This window comes from Diadema antillarum, unplaced genomic scaffold (assembly GCF_040938485.1).
Source record: "Diadema antillarum isolate AM-2024a unplaced genomic scaffold, OU_Dant_1.0 scf00000111, whole genome shotgun sequence".
NCBI classification, from domain to species: Eukaryota; Metazoa; Echinodermata; class Echinoidea; order Diadematoida; family Diadematidae; genus Diadema; species Diadema antillarum.
The window spans coordinates 2,624,145-2,640,039 of NW_027271000.1; the positions used below are offsets into that span (position 1 = coordinate 2,624,145).

At 35.8% G+C, this 15,895-nt stretch overlaps 1 protein-coding gene across 2 annotated transcripts in view; it reads right to left on the reverse strand.

Annotated features, from left to right (window-relative positions):
* Positions 1–2,935: 2,935 nt before the first annotated feature.
* LOC139719539 (uncharacterized) overlaps positions 2,936–15,895 on the reverse strand; it is a 55,697-nt gene continuing 42,737 nt past the window's right edge. For both annotated transcript variants that reach the window (XM_071630954.1, XM_071630953.1), the window contains exons 13-17: positions 13,959–14,101; positions 13,351–13,487; positions 12,380–12,560; positions 11,372–11,586; positions 2,936–3,894 (exon numbers count right to left, since the gene is read on the reverse strand). In XM_071630954.1, the coding sequence (XP_071487055.1) occupies positions 3,805–3,894; positions 11,372–11,586; positions 12,380–12,560; positions 13,351–13,487; positions 13,959–14,101 (766 nt within the window). In that variant the 3' untranslated portion in view covers positions 2,936–3,804. The remainder of the gene's footprint in view (positions 3,895–11,371; positions 11,587–12,379; positions 12,561–13,350; positions 13,488–13,958; positions 14,102–15,895) is intronic.

Here is a 15,895-nt window from a genome sequence, read left to right on the forward strand (position 1 = left end):
CTCATGCTTTATCGGCCAAAAATCCATTACCAGTTTGTTTCTTCATTTCTTCGTGGAGCCAATACGTGAAATCTCAATTCAATATATATATATATATATATATATATATATATATATATATGTAATTTACTATTGTAATTGTTACATTGATTGTATGCATATGGCTTCCTCACTGAAGAAATTCAATTAATTAACAGTGTAATCATGGCAATGGTGAAAACTACTACTGCATCATTACCCTGAATGACCAAAAACGTATAATTCCGTCTCAGAGTACCAAAGAGAACAAAGAAATTGGGCACTGTACAAATTCATTTCATTGTAACATTTCACTGACACAAGAAATATTCTTCTCCCTACGGCTCATTTGAACAAAGATAATAATTCAGAAATGTCAGGCATCCATGCATTACCAGTCGAAGAAAAGAAGGACAACTTTGTCACAAAAGTGGTAATTCCAAGGCTGAGTACAAGGGGGTCAAAAGTTGATAAATATCAACTACTCACGACGAATTTCATGCACTTTACTGCTTTGGTGTCATATTCCTCGTATTGGTCATCATGGTCACGAAACATGACTCTGTCAATGTTATACGATGTTCCCATTTGATATGAAGAATAATATAATCATTTCATTGTTATATGCCTTTGAGATAAAAAAATGCGCAATGTACATTGCAATCTCGAAACATAATGTTGCTTAGCCTTTTGCAAAGGCAGCTTGCAATGGACTCGCACACAGCGATCGGATCGTACACTCGCAGCTCGCCGCTCGCGCGTTGTGTGTGCGAGTCCACTGCTCTCTCTATGTGTGCGTGTCCTCAATAGCGAGCTGCCTTTGCATAAGGCTAAATGTTGCTCTGACTTGATCACTATACATAAACAAAAACAGCAACCTTTTCCTTTATTGTAGAACAAGATTAAAAAAAAACGACTGGCAATAGTCAAAAACCACTGTAAGAAAAAAATACTTGAACAAAAACAATAATAACTACAACGTGTACTGACAAAAACAATGAAAATGTTGATTTCATATAACAATTTTGTCAATTTGATCAACATCTATTAATTTTGTTCAAAACGTGTGATAATTTTTACTACAATCTTTAAATCACAACACACAAATACTGCTCCAAGAACTCAACACTACACTTGTGCCTGATAGAAAACTCGTCTTTTTAAAGACAACAAATCGACAATATCGAAAACATAAACCCAACTTTAATACCACCACATGTCTGTGTATGGAGACTTTGTTACAACGAACATACATTCGATCATCTAGCTACCAGCGTATCACTGGCCAGTTTAGTCGGAAATCACGGCAAGTTATTTCTTGTAATATTGAGAAGTAAAACATCAATCGGTTATAGACGGACTTCACGAGAACTGCTCGCGTTGTTCACAGCAAAACGATGCGAAATTCAGCAATGAATCCAATCTCACCTTCCAGCATGGTATATGAAGAAATGCACGTACATCAATCTAACTGAAATCACTATCAACATGAACTTTAAATGGGATTACAAGTAAGAAGTACTGGTATATCACAGTTCCCTAATTTCACATTCAAAATTTCTGCTTTTATTAATAATTGCAATGAATAAATGGCCAAATAGCATTGTAGGGATGATTCTTACTTCATTTTGAATGACAAAACAAAAAATCTGTAAATCAATCAGCGAGGTTGTCCGTATTTACATCTTTTATTACTTTTTCCTCTAACAGATCCTCACTGATTGACATCGAAATAACTCGCTGCTTTTCATACAACGCATCCATGCATTCTTGATAAAGACCTTACTGAGAGTTTTCCTGTATCCTATTCCCCCTTCTCTGTTACTGCAACCTCAACTTCCAGGTCACCGCTGCTCCTCGATGGTCATGTGGCTATTTTTGCCTTTCTTACACTCTCTCTATGTCGCTTCCCTTCTCCACTCTTCTCTTCCTAAAGGGTCATCTCTCGCCAAACAACAGTCTTTTCAAGGACTACATACGCACATGGTGTTGCCGCAAGCCTTTCTTCCTCATTTACATCACCATGCAAACTTTCAAACAACACAATCATTATAGAGTTTCTCGTGACAAAATACGCACATACAAATCAAGCAGTTGTCAAGGAATACCATATGAAAATGACTGCGTTTTTAGGAAAAGCTGATCGTCAGAAATAGACAAACGTTACCAATAACAACTAACCAACTTTGAAAATAATTCATATTCAAAGTCGTAATCAACCAATGCAAGGAAAGCAAGGCATGTAATCTACGACAGGATTTCAACCGCTACATTGTTGGCGTAAATGCTGTCGATTCGTCAAAAACACATAATTGATGAAATTTGTAATTTTGTTATGTGACATGAATAGTAACAAGGCACGGAGGATTATAATCTATGCCGTTAAAAATGATAACGGTGGTCTATTCAAGTATAACGTTAACAAGTTAAAAATCAAGTCAATACCCATTATTAAATCATTGGCCATAGGCTTTCACGGCAATAAGACTAAGTTTGAAGTTCTGCTAGTTATGTGCTTTTGTAAGACAAGCAGTTACAATTAATGAGTTTAAGGTCAGGTTAAAAAGTCATCTCTTGAAGTAATGTATTTTATGTTTGAATTTCTTGTATGTATGTTATGTTATTTTGTAATGCGCAGTAGAGTATATCATTATAGTAGCTGCGCAATATGTCCTTTATTATTATCATTATTATTTTGCATATTTCACAGCATTCAAAAAAAACCAGGAAAACGAGGCAGAAAGAGCCCCTCTACATAGGCTCCAGGTTTGGTTGAGTTATACTCATATATTTATATTTTTTATACTCAACGGATGACAATGAAGTATTTTCTTATCTTAAAAACGATATGCCAATTAGGCTCACCATTCATGTAATCATAACTAAAATAAAAGTAGATAAATAACTGAGTCAATGACCAATGCTCAGTGTGCACTGTAATAGCTGTGTGTGCCAAACTATTTAGAAGCCGACCATGTTAAATCAAATAAATTAGACTATTTCGTGGTACATTGTATTGAGTACTGATTAGAATAACCATGACGAATAGTAACGGCTAAACGAGAGCATTGTCTTAGAAACGAGAGCGTGAAAGAAAAACATATTCTGTTCACAAAAAAAAAAATAAATAATGTTCTCACAACAAACCTGGAAGCTTCATCGTCATGCCTCTGTTGGGTTTAGTACTGCCGTGAAAGTACAAGCTTGTAATAAGTAAGAAGTTAATCACTTGAAATTATTAAAATTCTAGTATAGAAAATAATTGCTTACAAAGTCACTTTCTCTGCAATATGTAGTCAGAACATCTACTCTACACAAAATTGCAATCTATCAAAATGGGTACTGGAGTTACGAAAATATGTGGCGAAAAGGTTTTGCACGTGGTCCGTGTTCAGTCTGTATGAAACACTCTGCTAGTTTTTCAAACTTATATCTGTCATGTTTACTTACAACAAAGAGTGAGGGTTTTCATGCAGTGCTCCTTATAGGGCAGCGTGTACTGCTACATCTCGTATCTGTACTAGGATTTCAGATACGTTAATTGTGATGACCACAAGCGACACGTATTTCGCGGCAAATGCACTCGCATCAACGCTACTATTAACAAAAACAACTGTCAAGAAGCAAATGCATTTACAAGTTGAGACAGTGGAAGCTTAAATTCTTCGAATCAGCATCTTTAAGTCCTTCGAGATGAAATGCATGCTGAGCCTTGTGAGAAGATGTTGATAACGAAAAGTGCATGGTGTGTAGTCTCCGTTGCTCAAAAGTCAGCATCCGGGTTATTCAGTCGATGTCCAATAACTCCGCCTCACTATCCCGCCTTCCGCTCTCAAGCAGACCCGCGTCACTGAAGCGTCTTTCACTGTGTGAATCCTAAAAAGGAGAATGTATGATGAGCCAAAAGAAATTATGAATACATCAAATAAGACCAAGCAAAGAGAACACGACAACAGGAAAAAGATAGAAAGCGAGCAAGAACAGAAAGAATAGATGGAATTGGTGCAGGGAAGGAGTAGAGTTTTAATAGATGCTAACCTGAGAATAAAATAAGTTTAGAGGTTAATACAGGGTCATCCTACGAGCCCGACACCCACGAGTCATACGGTCCACCAGCTCGACATTGAAAGAAGGTCCATGAGTCATACAGCCAACGAGTCACACATCGCAGCGCATGAGCTCGACACCAGGCAAATAAGCCCCACGTGTCTGACAGAAGGCAAACACGTTCCACGGGTCCGACACTAGTAAAACATGACCTACGAGTCCGACATTGCACTTGGTAAAAAAAAGGACCACGAGACCGACGTTGCGTACATTTAGTCCGGTTATGATTGGTCTCGTGGGCCTTTTTTTGCCTATAGCGTCGGCTCTTGAGCCTTGTTGCCTAGTGTCGGACTCATGGGCCTTGCCGCGCTAGTGTCGAGCTCGTGGGGGTGTGACTCGTGGGTATCAGACTCGTGACAAGCAGCCGTTAATACCAGCATAAACAGCAAAGGCTTCTGCAAGAGGAAACTGTTGGAAACAGAGTTCGTTTGAGATGGATACGGGTGTACAAGTTGGATCTATTTTATCTCCCTCCTCTCCTAATCCTTCTCACAGCATCATATCTCTTCTTTCCAAACTGACATATTATTAGTGTATACACAAGTAATCAACTTTCTCCAATAATTTTGGTTATTTTCAGGCTAAAGTACACAAAACTGTTTATGCTACATTGTGACACCCAAGTGTAATATACACATGTGGTGACTGGGTACGTCACACATACCAGTGGAAGGCTTCATCAACTCAGTACGAAATTTCATGGATGCTAATGGTAGATTGGATATCGTTTCGACTGATTACAAGAGATAACCGGTATTTAAAAAAAATATTCAACATAATGTTGTTAATAGGATAGTAGGATATTTTAAAACATTCAATCAGTACTATGTTGTATCAACATTATGATAATGGGCTTGCCCATGTAAACGGGCAAAGTAGCTGCACACAGAGTTTGCCCACGGGAAATAAGTATGTAACTTTTTTCTTTCTTTTTCCTGCTAGAATATCATTTACAAACGTGTGCTTAGATTAGACTTCAAACCACGCTCATTTGCTATTAAAGATGAAGCTCATTTGATTGATATACATGTGTTGTTGTTCTGTCAAACTGAACGAGCCTCTCTCAATATTGCAAGTTATGAAGTCTCTAGTTTTTTTTTTTCTTTTCATTTGATTAACTCACGTCGAGATTAATTTCCTTTTCTGATGTGTACTTACAAGAGATAACCGGTATTCTAAATTTGTAACATGATCCTATCATCAGGATAGTCATGATAGTAGGATATTTTAAAACATTCAATCAGTATCATGTTACGTTGTAACTGGTGTGTGTTTTGGCACAGATTTTTGCCTACTGTTCATGATCAAAGTCAGCGCTTAAACATTCACAACAAAAAGCAATTACCTGCATATACACAGAGTTTGCCCATGAAAACGGGCAAGGCAGCTGCACACAGAGTTTGCCCACGGAAAACAAGTATGTAACTCCTTTTTTTTTTCTTTTCCTGTTTGGATATCATTTTCAGGTGTGTGCTTAGACTCGAGTTCAAACTACGCTCTGACCGAGCCGCTCTCAATATCGCAAGTTATTTCCCCATACTCAATTAAGTTCTCTTCTTTTTTTCATACCTTCACCTGTATGTGAAACATTATGGTGTTATACTGTGTAAATTCCTCGTGATGTCAGTCAGCCTTTCTCCATGGATTGAATTGCTCATGACTGTGTTTGCACTGTGTACACAAAACTGTTTATGCTACATTGTGACACCCAAGGTAGTGTAATACACATGTGGTGACTGTGCACGTCACACATACTGGTGGAACGCTTCATCACCTCAGTACGTAATTTCATGGATGTTAATGGTAGATTGGTTATTGTTTCTACTGATTACAAGAGATAACCGGTACTTGAAAAAAAAAGAAAAAAAAAAGAATTGTAATATGATGCTATTATGCTAAGATAAAGCTTATTTTGATTAATATTCCTGTGTTGCTGTTCATTCAAACTGAACGAGCCACTCTCAATATTGCAAAGTTACGAAGAATATATATTTTTTTTTTTCCTTTTCATTTGATTTTCTCACGTTGAGACTAATTTCTTCTCAGACGTGTTATGAATGTACGACCGCTCTGTATTAAGGTTGACTTATCAATGATTTATTATGATAGTCTGCCAAGTAGGATGATTTAAAACATACGTGTTTATACGGTGCACACAGAGCTGCATATTATGGTACTTGTGACACCTAGGTGTAATACATAGGTAATGATTGTGTTCTATTGTTTCATTAATGCAGTCCGAAGCGTGGCGCCTCCCTGTCACGTGGTTGTTTGTTGGCGCCTTTATTGAGGTACTGCTTGGCGGTCTCCTGCCTCATCGGCGGGGCGTGGCAGAGGGCACCATGCTGGTGGTTACTGACCTACGTTTCCCTATACAATTAACTCACCTTTTTCTCATTCCTTCATCTGCGCGTGTTATACTGTGTACACAAAGCTGAATATGCTATATTTGTGACACCCAAGTGTAATACACAGGTGATGATTGCGTTCTATTGTTTCATTGTACATTGCAGTCCGAAGCATGGCGCCTCCCCGTCACGTGGTTGTTTGTTGGCGCCTTCATTGAGGTACTGCTTGGCGATCCCTTGCCTCATCGGCGGGGCGTGGCAGGGGGCGCCATGCTGGTGGTTATTGACCGTTCGCGCTGTGACCATACAATGGTGGGCATTCACCCATTCGCATTCAACCAGTGTTGTATCTATGTCATCCCATGTACATAAATTTGTGAATGTAAATCATTCAATTCAAGATGTCTGCATCTGGTATAGGAGAGGTGTTTTATTTTTTTCCTCTTTTTTTTTTCTATCACTCTCTGAAAATGGTTAATGTAATACTCATAAATGTCAAGGGACATTTTACCTAGTTTGTTTTTTTTTTCTTTTTCCTTCTGTAACCTGATTTCTTAACTGGTGTATTCTAATTCCTATTATATAGTAGAGCAAGGCTGAAGACGCTCTTTGATAATTGTTAATACGTTATTCTGTAATATATGTGGTACCTCGTGTATGGGATTAATGTTACATTGACTCTGTTTCCAACTAAGATGTAGCATTTTCTTTCTTTTTAGTCTCGTACATCACAGACATTCTAGATGTCAAAATCCCCTGTGCTGCACTCGACAGGTGCCCTCGTGGACACAAGCAATGGCAATCACGCTCACCCTGTACTACACAATCCAATAGACACTGCATTCAATTCAATTACTGATGATGATTTTTTCGATACGGTAGGACCTTCTTTGGCAGAAAGAGAAGTAAATATTGATCAAAATAATATGTTTTTCGATAATTGTGTTTCAGATAGTTTTAATACATCGTCGAAAGAATTTCATTATGACTTTGATATAGAAAACCAATTGCAAAGCCCATCTTCGGAATATCTTACTCTCAACCAGTTTAATAATGTTGTCAAGGAATATGATCACACCATTTTTTCACTCATACATCTTAATATTAGGAGTATTAATAAACATTTTGAGGAACTGAGGTTACTTTTAGATGATCCCATCAGGAAAAAAATTTCGATAATAGGTTTAACCGAAACCTGGCTTTCCAATGATTTAAGTCTTCCTTTCGCCCTCGACGGATATGATTTTGTAGTTAATAACAGGCAAATTAGGGCGGGTGGGGGCGTTGCTTTATATGTTTCACAAAAGTATGATTATATAGTTCGTGAAGAGCTCAACTGTATGACTGAAGTTATTGAATCTCTTTTCATTGAAATTACAGTCCCTGGCAGTAGAAATATAATCATAGGTGTAATGTATAGACCACCCAGTGCGAATATGAAATCATTTTTGGAATATTTTGCGAATCTAATGAAGGATCCAGTTTTTATTCATAAAAAATGTTTCATAATGGGAGATTTTAATATAGATTTACTGAAACAAAATACAATCTCACAAGATTTTATGGAAATATTTCTATCTGCTTCTTTCTTACCTTTGATATCTAAGCCCACGCGTATAGTTAATGAATCCGCCTCCCTTATTGATAATATTTTTTCTAATATTCTGCCGTCTCCTGATTCTCTTATATTACTTTCAGATATTACAGATCACTTCCCCATTTCGACTAGTTTCTTTTTAAATGATATCATTGATAATAAATCTAGTTCTTTATTTAGACGAAGAATTACACATGAAAATGTAGCCAGTCTGGGTGCTAGTTTAGACAGGACAGACTGGTCGTCTATTTTTGACTCAAATGATGTGAATTTGTCATTTGAATATTTTATGCATATTTTTACTCAACTCTTGGACATTCATATTCCAAAACGAAGAGAAAAGTCATCCAACTATAAAAAGGTACCCAGGTTACCTTGGATTTCTAAGTCACTTTTGCGTTCAATAAATAGAAAGAATAATTTATATTACAAATTTAAAATGAAACCTACTGAGCAATCAAAACTGAAATATACTAGTTATAAAAATACTTTGACGAAAATTATACGTATTGAAAAGAAAAAATATTATACTAAGCAGTTACAATTTTATAAGCATGATATGCAAAATACATGGAAAGTTTTAAAGCAAGCAATGAATATATCAAATAACAAGTCGAATATTACCAAAATTAGATCTGATGATAAAATTCATGAAGATCCTCATTATATTTGTAATATTCTAAATAATCATTTTTCTTCCATTGGGGAAAATCTTGCAAGCAAAATTCCATCTTCAAATAAACATTTTTCTGAATTTTTAGGTCCACCAAATTTAAACTCAATATTTTTTAGTCCAACATATAGTCAGGAGATAATCAATATTGTTTCTGATTTTCGTTCCAAAAAAAGTGCTGGGCACGATGACATCAGTAATTTTTTGCTGAAGGGGGTAATATCTTCAATTGCGGATCCTTTATCTCATATATTCAATTTATCTCTTTTTTATGGTATTGTTCCTGAAAGTATGAAAATAGCAAAAGTCATCCCTTTGTTTAAAAAAGGTGACAAATTAGATGTTAATAATTATAGACCAATTTCTTTGTTATGTACATTGTCCAAAATTCTTGAAAAAATTGTTTACAAAAGAACTCTTACTTTTTTGAAATTCAATAATATACTCTCAAATACTCAGTTTGGTTTTAGAGAAAAACATAGCACCTCACATGCATTATTGAGTTTTGTTGAAAAAGTAGCACATGCTACCGACAAATCTTCACATCTCATAGGTTTGTTCCTGGACTTCTCCAAGGCCTTTGACACCATTAATCATGATATTTTACTTAATAAACTACAACATTACGGAGTCCGTGGGAAGGCCTTGGAGTGGTTCAGGAGCTACCTCTCGAACAGGAAGCAATATGTCTTTTTAAATGGTTGCAATTCACAAATGTTAAATGTTAAATGTGGGGTCCCACAGGGAAGTTTATTAGGTCCGCTTCTGTTTCTTATTTATATGAATGATTTCTGTAAATCATCAGATATTCTTTCTTTCATTCTCTTTGCGGATGATTCAAATTTGTTTTTTTCGTATAATAATCCTTTTACCCTAGTAAAGACATTAAATTTTGAATTAGAAAAAGTTGCTCAATGGATAAAAGCTAATAAATTATCTCTCAATCTCCAAAAAACAAAATATATGCTTTTCAGCAACTCCATTGAGGCACTACCTGCTGATATTATTTTTGATGGCACACCACTGGAAAATGTTTCTTATATCAAATTTCTGGGAATAACAGTTGATAATAAGCTTTCATGGAAATTTCATATTGATAGTATATGTAAGATTATTTCTCGAAACATCGGTATAATCAATAAGATTAAATTTTGTCTTCCTTTGTCGTCCCTGTTTACATTATATTCATCCCTCATATTGCCTTATTTAAATTACGGTATTCTTGTATGGGGAAATACATATCAAACTCTTTTGGATAAATTACTTCTGCTACAAAAGAAGTCACTGCGTATTATATGTCACACTGCATATTTGTCTCATACTGATCCGTTATTTTTTGAAAATAAAATATTCAAAATTAAAGATTTGTATTTGTTTAATTTAGGACAATTTATGTATAATTACAATAAAAATAATCTTCCATATATATTTGAATCAATGTTTTCAAAAAATCAATCTGTTCATAATTATCCTACAAGGCAATCCAACGAATTTCATTTACCATTTTTTAGGACTTTGCTGGCTCAGCAAACCTTCATCTACGAGGGGCCTAAGTATTGGAACTCACTTCCCAACGACATAATAACAGCACAAACTCTGAATTCTTTTAAGAATAAATTAAAATTCTTTCTGTTGAAATCTTATGATATACAACCAAATTAGCTTCGGTTTCATTCTCTCAATCAAGTCGTTTGTTTGTTTGTTTGTTTGTTTTTACAAGTATTAAGATATCACACAGAAATCATCTTTTAAGGAAAACAATCTGTCTAACATAAGTTTACCTCAGATATTTATTTTATTGTACCAGTAACAGTGAGTCTATTCTCTTTCTCTTTTTTCTTATATCCGTTCCTATGCATTCATACCGGCATATGCACCCAATCAATCGCAATTTCAAACCAGGGAGCGTTGTATCGTTTTGTTATTGCATTTTAATCATGAAGTACAGTATGCTTGTGTCCACGATGGCGCGTGTTGTACCATAGTCTTATTTCCCCCTTTTTTTGTTCTTTTTTTTTCTTCTTCTTTTTTTCCCCTTCCTAAGTTAATTTCATGTCAGTTGACGTTGGTTTCTTTGACCTTGTGTACGTATTTTTTGAGGGTCCCATACCCTACAAGCTTTGCTTTTTAAGTGGGACCCTCCATTTCCATTCTAATCTTTGTATTAGGTATATACCTTAGAAACGAAATTCTGTTGTTACTCGTGACCATTTGTACGTTTTCTTTGAAATTGTTATAAATTTGTTCTGTAAATGTATTGTATATATTTTTTCTGTTTATTCAATGGAAATGGAAATAAAATTGAATTGAATTGAATTGAAAAAAGTCGGCACTTACCTGTAAACCCTCTGAAGTTTTTATGACAGGTTGTCTGAATCTTGGATTAAAATGGATTTGGTCACTTTTATCAGATGAAACTGACTCGAGACTGCCAAAGGGAAAGAGCAGCTCGTTTTTATGTCACAATACAAAATGACAAAGATTTTCTTGTCTGATACACTTCTCTTGATCAACGATAATCCTACTCATCGACTCGTCTGTATAGGCAGATTCCTTTTTCTGCTTTCGATTCTCACAAACTACGTAAAAAAAACCACACATCTAAACGCATCACTCTCTCCTACTCACGTCGTTATCGTGCGAACCCTCGTACACGTGCTCGTAGTTGGAAGATCTGAAGTTTATTGTGGCGTTCCTTCCGTAGACATCATAGCGCTCCGAGTGTCGTTTTCGGATGCGCACAAAGACGAAGGCTACGACGACCACGAGAAAGATGCATAGGGCAATGACGGTCCCGACAATAACAGCCACTGGTGACGTAAGACTACTGCCGTGTTCCATTGCTACTCGAGGTTAAAAACGAGTGAGGGGGAGTGAGAAAGATTTAAAAAAAAATAATCGTGAGCCATCATTCATAACACTGCCATACTTTCAGCGTGTCGAGTCATCAAAGACTTGATCGTCACAATACAAGCCGGTGATGTAGACTGTCTCTAAGCAACAGGATTTTTGCACAGACTAAGTATATCATAGGCGACATAGAATTATCAGATAAGTTATGATGGGTGACACAGAGTAAGTGACATTTTTTCTGATCCTTCTCATCTAAGAGGCTTGTACAGTGTAGCACTGATGCCGGAAATCAGACAAGAAGATTGAGTTTATAAAGGTCTTTTCGTCCGACGGATGTGCGACTGCAAGCGTCTTTGACGAATGCAAGCAATAAAAAAAATGGTGAAAACGATCAATATTTTGTATCTATTATGAATTTGGTATTTACAAATGGACATGTAAAACAGCTGAACATGAAAACCCTTACCAGGATATCTTGAGTTCCTCAGACATTACACAGTATTGAATATACATGTATTATACGTCTACTATATACTCAACGAGGCAAAGTGACATATATCATTATATACAACAAAAACTAGGCATTGTATCCTTCAAAATACTTACATCCATTTAACCAGGTCCATTTGGTCTCCTTTCCTGTACTTTATTTTTCATGTTTTCTTTTCTTTCGCAGCTGTAGGTATACCCATCTCATTTCATTTATTATATACATAAATATATATTGTTCTTACTAATATGCGCACATTTTTTCTCACTACAGAGGGCGCACCATATACTTACGGTCTGACAAACTGTGAGTAGTGATAGGTACCGTCTTCGAGCGAACTTCTCTTGTAACAGTTTCATTATCCCACAGACCCAGCAGCTGAATGTGGTACGTGCGTCCAGACGTGAGGTTCTGAATCATGTACGACAACGCCGATCGCTCCACGATCTCAGATTCTAGTACCTTGCTCTCATCCTGAAAATGAAACCAGTGTAGGGGGAAAATGTATGTAATTATGAAGACTGTCACATGAACAGACACAAATAGACAGACAGGCTAAGACACACATACCCATATTGAGATCATTTTTGTTCTAGAACATGGCGTAAACTTAACTGATATCACTCACACTTATGCATAGGTGACTGTTTCGAATTTTATTCAAGCCACTAACAGATCAACATCAAAATGAGAGAAAAAAAAGAATGTTCCTGAACCCTTTGTGTGCTTGAGTGCGGAGTGGCTTAGAAAACCATATACCATTGTACACTGTCAAAAAAACACTGGTTTAGCATGGGTTCATTTCAATGGATTGCATGTTATCATTATTCACTACTTTGTTCTTTCTTTTGCATATATATGTATGTATGTCATATAACGCACCCTAAAGAGAGAAAGCGTATCTTTCACACTAAGTGGCTTTGTTATCGAATTAGCAATGACAAGTTTTGCTAAATCGTTAACGAAAAAAAAAAAAGAGGTCATAAAATTTTCTACAGCATTTTACGAGCAATACAATAAGAGAATGAGGACTTGGTGACAATATTGCCTCATTTGCTATGAAAATATAATTGTGAAGAATACAGCTGTTGCTATGAAACACTGTGATATTGAAAATTCATGACTTCAGCATTTTTGTAACAATTGTTTATCAAGCTTTCCTTATGCTGGCCTCGTTCGAGTTTACTCATCTATATTAGACAATTGTTAGAGACGAGTTAAACATTTAAGTAAAGTTTACAACTGGACCAGAATGAGTTCACACCTGTGACACGACCATGAGTCGCCATCCAATTATATTTTGTACAATTTCGTTTGGCAAGGCTGGCCATCTGATCGAAGCCGTGGTCGCGGTTACGGCGTAGATGTCGATGTCGAATGGATCCCCTGGATACGGTTTGGCTATGGGTAAGAATGGGAAAACATCAGGACTGTTCATAGCTTGCCCAACATTCAAATCAGTATTACTCAGTTTCACCCTTAACTACAAAACAAAGGAAGTGTTTTGTGATCCCGTGTTGCGCACACATTTATATCTTATTCGTATAATAATCATTAGTAATTAACAAGTAATGACATAAGGACAAAAATCTGAATTCGTAATTTCATTTAAATGAAAATGTGATCTGTCACATTATTTTTCCTTCAAGAAGCTTGAAATCTCCAGTAGGGGGAATCAGTTCTGCCATACGAGAACAACAGCGGAAAGTTAGTGGTGTTTTGCATGTGTAGTGTAATCTGTAGGAATCTTTTTCGTATGATAAGGAATGATTTTCACCGTAGAGATAAACAACCATTAATTTGACTGTGTATAACCAAACATATATCACTTAGTCTGCGTCGCATGATGGGTTGTTTTCAATATCTACTTACATGGTAGCCACAGTGTATCAACCTCTATTTTGCTTGTCTGAAGATGAATTCCAACTTGTGTGCTGCCAACCATCACTACTAACTGCACTACGTAGCTCCGGGCGGGTCTGAAGTCCAGAATGGTATACTTCCGTAATTCGGGTCTACAGGATGATAACAAGACAGTGTCTCAGATCCTGCTGGAATCATGTCATTCGTTTGTGTGTTTGGCAATCGATTAATATGACGCGACAGCTGTTACACTCTTGACAAACCAGTTCGTTTTGTTTTCAAAGTAAAATTGCAAGATACTCCTATCCGGAATAGTGTATCTTGAATGAACATCGTACTGCTGTAGACGATGCAGTGAGTGTCATCTGGTGTTGGGAAAATTGCTTCAAATATTAATGGATATCACTTTTCAAACAGTTAGGAATCTTGTGAAATGGAACCCAACGTTCGATCTATCTGATAAGGGCCATCTTACTATCGTCATAGCAACAGAGTTTTCACAGAGGTTTGTTTGTTTGTTTGCTTTTATTTCTGCATTCAATCAGATGCAATTTGAATGCAAAATTCAAAAAGTACAAAGACAAAGAATAACAAGTGCAGTGAAATAAATCGATAACAGTACATAAATAGATACACATAGGTGATTGCATTGAACAATGTAGATACACAGAAACATAAAATAAGATATACAGTATTTTTCAGTAAACAACAGAGATCACTGAATGCAGGAGACCACCATCATAAGCGATTAAGCTTGAAATGGATGGAGGCCTCATAAAATGACTATCCAACGACATAACTCTCTTGGAGGAAGGTGATCAGGGGAGTGCAGTGCAGTTGTAGGTGAGAGTGCAAGATGCAGTTGAAGGAAGAAAATAGAGATTGACAATAAGATGACAATCTATACTATAAATATTTGTTAGCTCAATTGGTTTGGAGAATATAATTGTATCAAATATCGTTTTAGTGAAGCTTTCAAAGAATAAATACTTGAACAAGACTTTATATTATCCGGGAGATTATTCCAAATGTCCGGACCCGAATGTCTTATAGATTTATGTGTCACTAATAATTTGGGATTCAAAAGGTGGAAATTTCTACATATACGAGTAGGGTACGAATGGACAGAAGTATTGAACCTAAACATGTTATCAAACGATGATGGAAGTTGATCATGTGGTATACATTTAAACATAATTACTGCTACTTGAATAATATTCAAATCAAAAACCTTCAATGTTTTAAGCTCATGAAATAAAGAATCAGTATGAGCCAGAAAATGCGATCCTGTACAAATACGTATAACTTTCTTTTGTAATTTGAATATAGAATTTATTTTGGTAGAGCCGTAAGTATCCCATACAACATTGCAATAACTTATATATGGGAGAATTAAGGAATTATATAATAGAAATAAAGTTGAACGAGGAAGAAAGAACTTCAGCTTGGAAATTATCCCTATATTTCTAGAAATACACGTTGTAACATAATGTAAATGCTCATTCCAAGTCAAACTTTCATCTATATATACTCCTAGAAATTTTGAATTCGTTTTCTTTTCTAATGGGATATCATCGATGTTAATATATATCAACGTATCTTCATTATGAAAATGAAGTTTGAAATGAATAAAGTGAGTCTTTTTTTATATTCAAAGAAAGTTTATTAGACTTAAACCAATTTGATACTTTACTAATTTCAATATTTAAAGTATCATTTAAAATCTTAAGATCTTTGTGAGAATAAAATATATTCGTATCATCAGCAAAGAGAACAAAAGAGAAAAGAGAGGATGTATTTATGATATCATTAACATAAAGAAGGAATAATAGTGGGCCCAGAATTGAGCCTTGAGGAACACCACATTTAATCAAAAGGGGGTCAGATTCACAACCATTAAAAGTAACATATTGTCTTCTATTAGTTAGATAATCTTTAAGCCATAA